The sequence below is a fragment of the Cavia porcellus genome, unplaced genomic scaffold, assembly GCF_034190915.1.
Source record: "Cavia porcellus strain 051 isolate PalLab524CR breed Dunkin Hartley unplaced genomic scaffold, mCavPor4.1 scaffold_6, whole genome shotgun sequence".
Classification (NCBI taxonomy): Eukaryota; Metazoa; Chordata; class Mammalia; order Rodentia; family Caviidae; genus Cavia; species Cavia porcellus.
In genome coordinates, this window is record NW_026947489.1 from 39,754,665 (window position 1) to 39,768,912 (window position 14,248).

Sequence of the window (14,248 nt, forward strand, 5' to 3'; positions counted from 1 at the left end):
GAGTGACAGAAGAAATGGGCAAAAGCAGTAGATAATCACTGGAAGGTGTAGCTCACTGATAGAGTGCTTCTTCAGCACGTGCAAGACCTTGAGTTCAAACCCAATGCCAAAAAAAGAAGGAAAAAAAGAAAAAGGCAGACAGGCAAGCAGTACGTAATGACTTCACATTTTAATATATTAAACTGTAATTGGGCTGTTGAGGTGTAGATGTTGAACAGACAATTGGAAATGTAGAGGTCTGTAGTTTCAGAGTCATCTATAATAGTGATATAAACCTAGTAGCATGTATATAAACTTGAAGGTGACAGTGAATGAGATTGCCCGAGAAACATGTTTAAAATGAGAAGGTAGCAGGCTAGAGACTTAAGATCAGCACTTGAGAGATCACTGGAAAAAAAGATGTCAGCAAGTGAGACAGAAATAGGAAAAATCAAATGGTACATCTTACAGAAACCTACAAAGGGGCAAGTGTAGTGGCACACACCTATAATCCTAGCACTCAGGAGGTTGAGGCAGGCAGCTTGTTGGAAGTTCAAGGCTAGCCTAGGGCATGTAGCAAGCTCAAGGCCAGCTTGAACTACATAAGGAGACCCTGTCTCAAAAATAAAGAACTCTCAAAAGGGGTGGCTAAAGAGTAGAAAAGTGTTGTGTCACTAAGAAGTCAAATAAAGCAAAATGTGTTGAATTGGGCTGGGGACATAGACCAGTGATAAGAGTGCTGCGTTAGCATGCACAAGGTACTGAGTTCAATCTCCAGTACCACTAAATAAATAAGCAAATAAACAAATGTGTTGACTAATTGACAAAACAGACTAGGACTGTAGCATGAGAATGGTTCATCAGCTCAAAAAGGATAAATGGACTATTCAAATTCTGATTGTATTAGAATAAATTGAGCCCTTTTTACTACTCTTCTAGATTAGTTGTGCAAAACAAACATTTTAATACTTAAAACGTAAAGTAGATGAAATGTGGAAAACATATCTTGTAACATGACTGAACTTTAAGTAAATTGGAAACCAGTAATTTTCATAACATCGATTCAGAGATATAGTTATTAGAGTTGTCCTTAAATCTGTTTACTTGATTCATTGGATCACAGTCAAGTACAAGAGATGAAGGACAAAGCCTGAGACACCATTAGGACAGAAAATCACAACAGATTTTCATCCAAAAAACTGGAATCCTCAAAGGTGATACCAGAGTTAAAAATAAAGCTATCTGTAATGGGAAGGAACAGGAAAAAATGTTTCTAACTACAAACACTAATTAGTGTTCTGTGTTTCTTACAGTTTTGTATTCTCTGTGAGATTCAGGAAAAAAAAATAATTTCAATTCATCATTATGTGTGGACCAATTACATTGGTCTAGAGAATTTTAATTAAATATAAATGTAAGTTTTTTAATCAGTATATGCTCAATCTTAGTTGCTTTAGCCTTCTGATACATGCCAGCAAGACAAAGAATAACAGCGTTTATTTTGCAGTTCAAAGGCAAATAACTAGAATCATGTCTTCACCTTCTACATATATTCGGAGAATAAAAAAAGTCTCTAGAATATGTAGTCTGTTTAATAAAGTAAGGTATACAAATGTAAAAATGAAAGGTAACTCACATTTTTAAATAAGATGTCTCATGAATAAATTCTGTGTAGAAATAAATCCATAAGAATCAAACTAAGATTGTATAACTTTGCTAATAGCCACAGTCATTGTTATGCATGATAAGGATAGTATCACTGATGAATAAAATCTAAGTCTTTTTCAGAAGTGTTAAGTATCATATTAGGTCTTTTAAGTCTTGCCATACAGATAAAATGAATATATTCAGGTGAACTTTGTTAATGCTTGATTCTATCACAGAATTTTTTTCTTAGCAAGTTAGTTGGCATGTAATCTCAGCACTTGGGAGGCTGAGGAGAATTGTAAGCAATTCTAGGTCTGCCTGAGCTACATAGTGAATTCAAGGCCAACCTGACCTACATAGCAAGATTCTCTCTCAAAAAAAATTTTTTTTCTTACATTTGCATCTTTTTGAAGATACTTCTATTGATCTGTTTTTCTCTTTTCTCATGAATTTGATATTACCCTGAAGATTTTATAGTTAGGGCAGAAATCCACAGTAATTTACCACTGCTCAGAAGAAATAAAGACCTGCAATTGTGCATCATAAGCATACTTGTAAACCTAGCACTTGGCAGGCTGAGGCAGGAGAATCATTATGAGTTTGAGGCCAACCTAACCTATATAGTAAGTTCAAGGCCAGCCAGCACTACACAGCAATCCCTTGTCTTCAAAAAAGTGTATCATAGAACTTTTTTAAACATAGTAGCCAATGGTGGCACTCATGACTCTCCTGCCTCAGCATGCACCACCACACCCAGCTTTATAAGACCATTTCATCTTTCTTTAGCTGACTTACAAATATTGTTACACTGATAACACAGATAGTCCTTTTATATTATGGAGCATCTGCTGTATTCAGAGAACCATATTAAGGTTAATCACAAATGGCTTTCATAAATTTGGGATTGAGGCTTAGAAGACATCATACATGTGCTGTAGCTAAAAGGTGTATGTGAAAAGAGAAAGTATTGACACATGAGAAATGTTAAAGTGAAAACTAGAAAAAGACCATCAGTAAGCAACAAATTATAAAATGAAATTCCCCAAAATTTATACATGGCAAAAGACATTTGAATTCTGAGTACCAACTTTAGAATTCTTGATGTAATTATGAAAAAGACCAGTAAAGATTACATCTTGCAGGGCTAAGATATCCCTGGAGTAGTGTCTACACTTTGAGGAACCCTAGTAAAGATTTAAAATAGGATTGCAGGGAGTCAAACTGTTTTACAGTTAACCTGCTTTTTTTTTTTGGTCCTTTTTGTTTTTATCAGTACCAGGAATCGAACTCACAACTACCTGCTTGCAAGGCAGGCGTTTATGCCGCTGAGCTAAATCCCCAGCCCCTAACTTGCCTCTTAAACTTTTAACATTAACAAAAATTTTTAAAATTATGTCAAAGTACATGAAGTTTATGATCTTAACCATTTCCTTAAGTATAGTTAGTTCACCAGTGTTAAATACATTCTTCTTGTACAAGTTTCCTTAACTTTTCATCTTATATAACTGAAACTATCCATGTAACGGCAACTTACTCCTCCCCACAACCACCTAACAAGCATCATTCTACACTTTGTGTCTGTGAATCTCAGAATGAGCATGGTGATCCAAGCAGTGCTTGGAGGAGGATCATGAATTTGAGGACAGCCTGAGTACAGAGTTCATAAATTTTAAAACATTGAATGCAGCAAAGCCCTGGCTTGAGGGAGAAAAAAAAATCTTAAATGCTACTGGTAGGAGTTTAACAATATGATTTCTGTGTGTTTAAGGTGAACTTACAAAAATCATTGTAATTGGGTACTTAAACAATTTTTAAATGAAATGTAAACAAAATACTGCTACATTTAAAAGCCATAAAATTATTATTATTTTTTTTTTTTTTAGACAGGGTCTCACTTTGCAGTTCAGGCTGGCCTAAAATTCACATTGATCCTCTTGACTCCCAAATACTGGGATTGTAGGCCTGGGCCATGACACTGACCAAAGCCATGAAATTCTTGAAGAATAACTAAATCTGGTAAAATGTGTACTGGATCTATATAATAATAATAATAATAATAATAATAAAAGGTACAAACCCTGCATGATGGCATATGTCTATAATTTTCACAGTTTGGGAAGATAAGAGAACAAGATTCCAAATTTGAACCCAGTGTGGGCCATTTAGACTTTGTCCTGAAATAAAAATTTGAAAGATCTGAAGAAGCAGCTCATTGGTAGAATGGTTGCTTACATGCCTGAGCCCCTGGATTCCATCCCCACGACCTCCAAATTCAGGACAAAATAAAGACCATGAAACAGGATATGGTGGTATGTAACTATTAATCCTAACACTTGAGAGATTAGGACAAGGGGATTTAGTTCAGCGGCATGAGTACCTGCCTGGCAAGCGCTAGGTCCTGAGTTTGATCCCCAATACCAAAAAAAAAAAAAAAAAAAAAAAAAAGATACTTCTTGAGAAATAGGACAAAAGAATCTAGTTTGAGACTATCTTGAGCTGTGTACCATGACCCTGTTTCTACAAACCAGAAGCTGTTGGGATGGGGAAGGGAGGTCTATTAAGAGGCATAACTTCATGCCTAATTAAAATGTTTGAAATTAAATTAAGACTAGTTTTACCAAGTCTTAGTTAAGATCTGTAATATCTGTAAATTTCATTGTTGCTAATGGACAGTTCAGTCACTTTGATAAACATTTTTAGTTAAATGTACTTCATTGGACCTAGTAATTCCAGTCTTAAATATTAAATCAAGAAAAAATAGCTTTACAAATCTTCATAAAAATGTTATTCTTTATGTACAAAACCTGGAAATAACTCAGATTTACAGATGAATATTGTGGTACATTTATATAGTTCAGTATAACAAAACAATATGTAATTAAGAAAGGAAAAAGAGAAAGCAACATGAATGAATCTGATGGTCATGCTGTGTGACTGAACTCTGTCTTAAAAAAAAAAAAAAAATGTAGTTAGGGATATAATGAGCAGCATAAGCACCTGCCTGGCAAGTGCAGCATCGTGAGTACAAAAAAACTTTGATCCCTAGTACAAAAAAACAAAACAAAACAGATGGGCTTTAAAAAGAAAAATGTAATTGGTGGTAGAAAACAAATGTTACAGTTCTTAATAGGGGTCCTCCTTGGGATGGAGAGCGTGTCTCTTAAGGAAAGTTCTCCTTAAAGAAGTAATTTCCTCACTGTAAACTGAACAATAACTGAGCAGATAAATTTGTAGGGAAAGATTGTTACAGGCAAAGAGAAGATTTCTGAAGATCTCAAAGAAGTGCGTTTGTGTGTACCCAGGCCATTGTACATGGTATGTGAGTATTCTTAGCACTGAATTACATCCCCAGCCCATTCTGTTTATTTCTTGTTTTGAAACAGGGTCTTGCTAAATTATGCAGCCTGACCTTTGACTTGGAATTCTCCTGTCTTAGCTTCCTGAGTAACCAGAATTATAAACACACACCCACGACACGCACAGTTTCACCTACCTTTTTCTGAGTAAGAAACTATACTAAATTTACTGGCATTAAATCGTAGTGATCTGGCAAGCATGAGTTTGATTTCTGGTACCAAAAAAAAAATCGTAATAATAATTTATTATCTCAAAAGTTTCTTAGAGTCTGTCCTGTAGTTAAAACCAGATGGCAGTAGATTGAAATTATCCCAGAGCTATCTTCATTCAGATACCTGACCATTGTTACTGACTTTCGGCCATGACCTCAACAGGATTTGTTGGCCTTCATGTAACACATTGCATCATTTTCCTTAAAATGTGTAACCTATGATCCCACAGCAAGTTTCCCAAGACACAGACTGCGTAGAAGTTGTGGGGCCTTACCTAACTTAACATTAAAAATCATCACTTTATTTCTGTTTAATTTACAGATCCAGGGGATCATACTAACATTAGATAAAATTTTATGGAGAAAATAATTTTATGATTTATGAAAGAGAATGAAGGAGAAAGAACAGATAATGTGGATAACCAAATTCCTGCCACATGGTTGTGGTCAGTGCATACAATCTTGAATACTTCGTTTTGTGATATCACTCTCTGCTGTAGGGAATCCAAATGAGGAGCATGATTAAGGAGCATATAATGAAATAAGATGTGAATATGATTTTGTAAACTTTTGTTGTTTTTGTTTTGGGAGGGATCGTGGTTTTGTTTGGTTTAAAAACAAGAGTCGGTCTCTGTAATTCAGGTTGGCCTTGAACTCAGTATATAAGCCCAGGCTGCCCACAAACTTCAGCAGTCCACCTGCTTCAGCCTCCAGAGTGGTGAGATTACAGGAATTAGCCAGCATGCTTGGCTGATTTTGAGAATTTTGGTGAAACATGGAAAAGTAGAAAATTAGAACAAGTCTCTTCAGGAAATACCAGCATATAGATGATAGTTGAATAAATTGCCAAAGCCAGTATAGAATGAGACAAAGAGATTGAACTAGAAAACTGAAGAAATTGTAGCTTTTAAATGTTGAAGAGAAGGGAGAGGTCATTTTTCATTAGAGTTATTTTCATACAACTGAAGATTGTTATGTATATTTAGGAGTTACTTGTACACTGATAATAATTGAAGCTATGAAAATAAATATATTCTTTCTGGGCATCATGGCACATACCTGTAATCCTAGCACTCAGTAGAATCACTGCAAGTTTGAGGCCAGTCTGGGCTACAAACTGAGTTCAAGGCCAGCCTGAACTCTGCATAGTGAAACACTGTCTCAAAAAATAAACAAACATGTTCCTCAAAGGAAAGTAAGTATAAAAAGTAAATAACAAGTCCTGTGTATTGAGAACCTTTACAATTAAATTTAATGAAGTCATAAGTAATTGTAAGTCAGAGTATATAAACAATATAGGCAGGATATTTTTGAAGAATTGTAATATCAAATATCCTTGAGAGTTTGAAATTTAAAAATTTTATTTGAAGGAAGTTACTCATAATTTGAGGGAGAGTCCTGTTAAATAGGAATCAAGTGGTCTTAGTTCAGTATAGTCTTGTGAAATAGAAATTAAGAATGCCTAGCACTAATAAAGGCATATCTACAATAGTACCACATTTTGAAGTCATATAGATAAACCCATTGGATAGAGAAGCGTGACCTATGGTCATTGATAAACCAGCCGAAAGTGACTTATTTTGAATTGATGTTTATTATATTATGAAATGAGCATTCCTTGCTGGTGGTTGAGCATTTCCAAAAATAATTACAGTTAAAAATAAGTTATCTCCTGCAAATTAAAACACCACCAAGATTCCATCTCACTCCAGAAAGAATTACTATTATCAAGAAATCAACTGAAAAAAATGCTGGCAGGACTGAGGAAAAAGAAACATTTTCCCAATGTTTTTGGGAGTATAGACTGGTGCAACCACTGTGGAAATAATTGTAGAGATTCCTCAAAAAACTAAGACTAGAAATTCCATTTGACCTGTTTTCTTTCTTGGTATCCTCCCAAAATAATTAAAAGCATCATACCACAGCAGTATATGCAACACTCATGTTTATAGCAACACAGTTTGTAATAATTAAATCTTGGAAATAGCCCAAGTGTCTATCAACCAATGATTGAACAGTGCAGTACTATTCACCTATTTAAAAAGGTTCAACTTCAGACGTTTCTAAGTAAATGGATAGACTTCAAGATCTTTTTGTTGTTGTTGTTGTTGTTCTTTTGGGGTGGGGGGGTACTGGGGATCGAACTTAGGACATCAAGTTTGGCAAGCAGGCACTTAGGCTGCTGAGATAAACCCCCCAGCTCCTGAGATCCTACCCTTAAGCAAAATAAATCGGATACATGTGTGAATAACAGATTGTTTCTCTGGTGTGAGAAACCAAATGTGTAGATAAGGGCCAATATGTATAATAGATATTGTGAAATAGGAAGAAAATGTTCATATGGGAAGGGAAACAAAGGAGGTAGGAGTGAAGGGGGAAAAGAAAAAATAACGAAAATAGACACAGCTTTTGAAAAGAAGAGGGGAAGAGGATTTGATGGGAGGGTAGAGGAATGGGAAAAAAAAGAATCAAGTTATATGATGAGTATGATCATTATATATGACCTAAAATGTACCAGTAAACTTAATTTTTAAAAAATTATTTCAGAGGAAGCAAAAGACACAAAATCATTGGGTCACTAACAACAGTTTATCCAGGACTGCTTTCTTTTGAATCCTTCATTTAATACCTACTCTTTTTAAAAAGTTTATGCAAATGTTTGTCTAATTTTAAAGCTTATACCAAGAAGAAAAGTTTGTCCCTAAGCCTGTGCACTTAAAATATTACACTAGAAGTATTGTTCATAATTGTTTAACTCTTTATCCAGCATTTAATTATCAAGGTCTTTAAATTAAGAGCTTCATTTTTGAAGAATTAAACTGTTACGTTTGGCACTTTGTCTCATACAGAATGTTTTTGTTGTTTTGTATTACAGTTTTTTTTTTTGAGACTGGGTCTCACTGTGGAATTCATGATGGCCTTGAGCTGACTATGTAGGCAAGCCAAGGATATAACCTCCTGCTCAGCCTCCTGAGTGCTGGGATTATGAGTGTGCATCACCAAGCCTGGCCAGATGATTATTTTTAATCTACATGTTATATGGAAATGTATACCAATTTTGGTTTTCTTTGGCTTAGTATGATAATCCTTCAAGAAAAATACTGTGAACTACTGATTTACCTGTGAAAAATAAATGCTTACAGTTACTATGTTTAGTCTTGCTATGGAAAATAACTCCCTTATCTTTAATCGGTGTGGAAAATTATCATTTAACTAGCTGGGATTAATTTTTGTCTATATGTCATTCGTTGTCTTTTTTAGTAAATGGAATTTCCTCTCGAAGTCCAAGATTGGTTGCTTCCATGGATGACTCCGTGGATAGTCTACTGCAGCGGATGGTACAGCATGAGGACCAAGAGCCCATGGAGAAAAATATTGATGCTATGATTGCAGCTGCCTCTGTATCACCTTCCTCTAGCCCAGGCTGTACCCATAGCAAGGAACGAACCCTGGGAAAACCAGACAGTCTTCTAGTGCCTACAGTCCCAAGTGATTCTTGCAGTAACAGTATCTCACTCCTTTCTGAAAAGTTAACCACAAACAGCTGTTCACCCCATCACATCAAGAGAAGTGTAGTGGAAGCTATGCAACGCCAAGCTCGGAAAATGTGCAATTATGACAAAATCTTGGCTACCAAGAAAAACCTGGACCATGTTAATAAAATTTTAAAAGCCAAAAAACTTCAAAGGCAGGCAAGGACAGGGAATAACTTTGTGAAACGCAGACCTGGTCGACCTCGGAAATGTCCCCTCCAGGCTGTGGTATCAATGCAAGCATTCCAGGCTGCGCAGTTCGTCAACCCAGAACTGAACGAAGGTGAGGAAGAAACACCACTCCATCTCAGTCCTGATACAGTTACTGATGTAATTGAGGCTGTTGTTCAGAGTGTCAACTTGAACTCAGAGCATAAGAAGGGATTGAAGAGGAAAAATTGGATGTTAGAGGAACAAGCCAGGAAAAAGCAAAAGCCATTACCAGAGGAGGAAGAGCAAGAAAATAATAAAAGGTAATTCCTAATTTAAATATTATCTAAGTAGAACCAGTTAGCTTTGTAAAACTGTAATACACCTCTACAGGTGGATTATTCTGTTAATCTTAAAAACTTTTTTTTTTTAATGTAAGCACTGTTATTTTTTGTGTTTTATTTTGTTTTGTTTTTGTTTTGGAGACAGGATCTCACTGTGTAGTTCAACCCTGGCCTTGAACTCACTGTCCCTGTATTGTAGCCCAGGCTGACTTCAAAAATCACAGCAGTTCTCCTATTTCAGCCTTCCAAGTGCTAGGATTACAGGCATGCACCACCACATCCAGCTGTTCTTTTTTAAACTGTTCTTATTTATGGCTATCCAAAATTGTAAGTTAGAATCAAAGGCAGTACAGCAGTGTAATCTTAAGATTTTAGGCAAAACAAAACATGAATTATATTTTATCCAACATATAGCTGCATACATGGAATTATTTTTCCTATCGTACTTTCTATCCATTTTCTCTGCTCTCAGATTTTTATCCAGTCATCAGATTTTTAAGTCTTTTAGCATGTTGGATTTATTTTATTCAGAGTCTCTCCTTTCTCTCTGTTTCCCTCTTCCTCCTTTCTCTCTCTTCCTCCCACCCCCTCTGTGTGTGTGTGTGTGTGTGTGTGTGTGTGTGTGTGTGTGAGAGTGAGTATGTGTGAGAATGTATGTGAGTGTGTGTGACAGGGTCTCACTCTGTAGTCCTTCAGGCTATCCTTGAACTCCCTATATAGCCCAAGTTGGCCTGAAACTCTTGGCCATCCTCCTGCCTCACCCTCCCAATTGCTGGAATGATAGGCCTGTGCCACCACACCTGGCAGTAGTATCCTTTTTATAATTTTGCTCTGTTGCTGGGCATGGTGGCACATACCTGTAATCCAAAAACATTCTGGGAGTCTGAGGTAGGAGGATCCTTGCAAGTTCAAGACCAGCCTGGGCTACAAAGTGAGCTCAAGGCCAGCCTGAACTGTATGGTGAGACCCTGTCTCAGAAAGAAAAATTAATTAATTAACAACAATAATAATAATAATAATTTGCTTTATTTCCAAAGATGTATCACAGAAAGTAAAAATCATTGTTAAAAAATCATTTAATTCTTTTGTGTATCCCACCAGATTCTTCTTTTCCTGAGAGTGTACTTGGTGTTTGAAAATTCTTTTGTTATGCTTTGTTTTGATTAGTTCCATCTTTTTGTTTCTTTTTGGGTGCTGTGGATTAAACCCAAGACCTCACATATGTTCCACCACTGAGCAGTAACCCTAGCCTTTACCCTTGGTAGGGGTGCATTGCTGGAGGTGAAACACCGAGGGCATTGTACATGCTAGGCAAGTGTACTACCACATAGCTATATCCCCAGCATCCTTTAGCTTTTATTTTTGAGACAGGATCTTACTAAATCACTTAAGTTTCCCCCGGCTTAGCCTAAATTTGCCATATTCCTTTCTCAGTTTTCCCAAAGTGCTGGAATTACAGAATTGCCACTGCTTCTAGCTGCCTTTAACCATTTTCAAGTGTACATTTCAGTGGTATTAAAAATGTACAATTTTTACCATTCATTTTTTTTCTTTTTGAGAAAGGGTCTCGCTATGCAGTTCAGATTGGCCTTGAACTCACTTTGTAGCTCAGGCTGGTCTTAAATTTGTGTCAGTCTTCCTGCCTCAGCCTTCTGAGTGCTGGGATTATAGGCATGTACCACCATTCATTTTTATAGCTCCATAGTTCTTACAAAAGTGAAACTGTACCAATTAAATACTAATACCCAATTCTTTCCCAATTCTTTCCTTTGCAAAGCCTCTAAACACTGCCATCTTATTTTTTGTCTTGGTGATTTAGATTACTCTGAATACCTCATATGAGTTAAATCATGGTGTTTGTATTTTTGTGACTAGTATTAAAATCCTTAAAGTTCAGCCATCTATGACCACACCTCATTTTTGTTTATCCATTGGTGAGCATTTGGGTGGCTTCCAGTTTTTAGGTGATTACTCAATTATGCTGGGTAAGTAGAAGGTATTCTGATGTCACTTTCAGGCCCTCTATTTAGTACTTTTGCTGAGTCATATGACAATTATATTTTTCATTTTTTATAGAACTACTGTGCTATTTTCGAAAGTAGCAGTACCATTACACATTACCATCAACAACGCAGTGTTTTCAGTTGCTTTGTATTTTTTTTTTCTTCAGTTGCTTCATACTCTTACAAGTACTTAGTTTCTACTTTTTTGTCATTGTAGCCATCCTGATGCATATGAAGTAATTCCTCACTGTTGTTTTGATTTACATTTCCCTAATGATTAGTGATGCTGACTATCTTTTCATGTAGTTATGGGTGTTCTGGGTATTTGGAGGGGATTGTCTTTTTTTTTTTTTTTTTTTGAGGGGTCTGTCTTTCTTTTCTTTTTCTCTTTCCTTCTTTTTTGAGACAGGTTTTACTCTGCATTTCAGACCAGCCTTAAACTCACATTGTAGCCCAGGCTGGCCTCAAACTCATAGCAATCCTCCTGCCTCAGTCTCAAGTGTTTGGATTACAGATATGCGCAACCATGCCCAGTTTGGGGTACTTTTTAAGTTGGGTTATTTGTAGGAATTTACAATATCTTGTCCATACTAGCTTCTAATTAGGTAAACAGTTAGCAAAATTTCTTCTCATTCTGTCAGTCGCCCCTTTATATTTTTATACTGTTGCTACTGTCTTTTGATATGTAAAATTTTCTAATACTACAAACCTTAATTTATTTTTCCTACAAAACTACAGTAATCAAACTATTACAGTACTAGTATAAAGACATAGTATAAACAGTGAACAAGAGTTTATAAATAAAACTTTGTATATATTTTCAATTGACTTTTGACAAAGATGCCAAAACCATTCAGTGAAGAAAGGGTAGTATGTCAATAAAAACTACTGGATATCTATACACAAAATGAAATTAGACCGTTATCTTATATTGTTGTGTTTTGTTTTGTTTTTTGGTACCAGAGATCAAACTTACAATCTCGCGCTTGCCAGGCAGATGCTGTGCTGCTAAGCTATATCCCCGGCCCCAGACTCTTATCTTACACCATATACAAAGTTAAACTCAAAAATGGGTCAAAGACCTAAATGCAAGATCAAGAACAATAAGGTCTTAGAAGAAAACAAGACAAAAACTAAGTAACATATTTGGCAATTTTCTTAATATTATACCAAAGGTACAGACCATGAGTGAAAAATATATTACTTTTAAATGAATCCATAGAATATTTACCATATATAAGTAATTTATTTATGTATTTATTTATTCATTTATTTTTGAGGTACGGTCTTGCTATGTAGCTCAGGCCAGCCTTGAACTCACCAGATTGCCCTCAAACTCAGTGCAATCCTCCTACTTCAGGCTACAAAGTGCTAGGATCACAGGCCCATTTTCTCCCATTTTTAGCAACAGGCGTTACCCTTCACCCCCACCCACTATGACACTGGAGGACATGAGAGTTTCACAACCATCTCTTGCCCCTTGGTTTGTTCTTGTTTATATTCTTTGCCTCTCGTGTGGTGAATCCTACTTTAAAATGTTTATTGGACCTCTTTATGTATATATACCTGTATAAAAATGTGTTGCGTGGTTTTTTTGGATTGCGGGTTATGGGTATTTCATTTTATCTTTGGCTTGGGAGGCTGGAGTGGAGGTAGAGGCTGAGACCAACTGTTGCTATTTTGTCCAGGCTGGCCTTAAACTTGGAGTGATCCTATTACCTAAACCTGTGAAGTGCTGGAATAGGATTACAAGGTGTATGACACCACTATTTCTTTCTTTCCTTTAAAATGTAGATATCTTCCTGTGTGTAGCTGGGATTGCCCAGCTTTTTTTTTTTTAAAGGATAATATGTGATTGTTATAAATAAATCAGTATACACTCAGTAGTTTACTGATTCAAAAGTTAGTCTTGCCGGGTGTGGTGGCTCACACCTGTAATCCCAGTACTCGGGAGGCTGAGGTGGGAGGATCGTTGTGAGTTTGAGATTAGCCTGGGCTACACGGTGAGCTCAAGGCCAGCCTGAACTGCATAGTGAGTCCCTGTCTCAAAAAAGACAAAAAAAAAAAAAGTTAGTCTCAGGCCAAGGATATAGCTTAGTGGCACAGCACCTACCTAGCAAATGCAAGGCCTTGAGTTATCCCTGTACCGGGGTGGAGTAAGTCTCAGTTCCTCTTTTGTTTTCTGTTCTTACCTCCATGGGTCTGAATATTAACTAGTAGAATACATTTATAGATAGATCAACACAGAACTGTTTTATGTAAATGGTAAAGTGCTGTGTATTGTTTGATAATATAGGTTTTCCCCACTTATGCATGCTCTAAGCAAGTGCTCTACCACAGTCCTTCCTTTTCCCTTAATGTATAAAAGAGTACTTAGGAGACTGAGACCAAGTTCAAGGACAGCCTGAGCTACAAAGTGAGTTAAAGGCCATTCTGAACTGCGTAGTAATACTCTGTGTTAAAGAGACAGAAAAAAACAAAACAAACAAAAACCAGTTCTTGTTGTTGTAAGTACCTGTAGAGTTAGTTTATTCCTCTGGATAGTGGCATACACCTATAGTCCCTATTTTCTAGGATTCTAAGGCAGGTCAGATTTCAAACCTTTTTGGACAGTTTAATGACTTAGACAGTGTCTCAAAATAAAAAACATGAAAAGCAGATTAGGAATGTAGCTAAATTCAAAAGCCCTAGGCTTGGGGCCTGGGGATTTAGCTCAGCGGCATAAGCGCCTACCTTGCAAGCAGGCAGTCGTGAATTCAATCCCTGGTACCAATAAAAACGAAAAAGACAAAAAAAAAAAAAAAAAAAAAAAAGCCTTAGGCTCAATCCTTAGTGCCACCAAAAAAACAAAACAAAAAAACTTCACCTTATTCTATGGTAGGCACATGTCGTAATTTAATTAACTACTTTCCTTCAGTGAATTTCATGTTGCTTGGTTGTTCATTTGCTGGTTTTACTTGTTTTGTTGGTAATAGAACTCAAACTTAGGACCTTACACTTGACAGACAGGTACTTATACCACTG

The 14,248-nt window shown here is 36.3% G+C and overlaps 1 protein-coding gene across 6 annotated transcripts in view; it reads left to right on the forward strand.

Moving 5' to 3' along the window:
- Ash1l (ASH1 like histone lysine methyltransferase) overlaps positions 1 to 14,248 on the forward strand; it is a 167,393-nt gene that overhangs the window by 69,506 nt on the left and 83,639 nt on the right. For all 6 annotated transcript variants that reach the window (XM_063249573.1, XM_063249571.1, XM_063249572.1 and 3 more), the window contains one exon: positions 8,456 to 9,200. In XM_063249573.1, the coding sequence (XP_063105643.1) occupies positions 8,456 to 9,200 (745 nt within the window). The remainder of the gene's footprint in view (positions 1 to 8,455; positions 9,201 to 14,248) is intronic.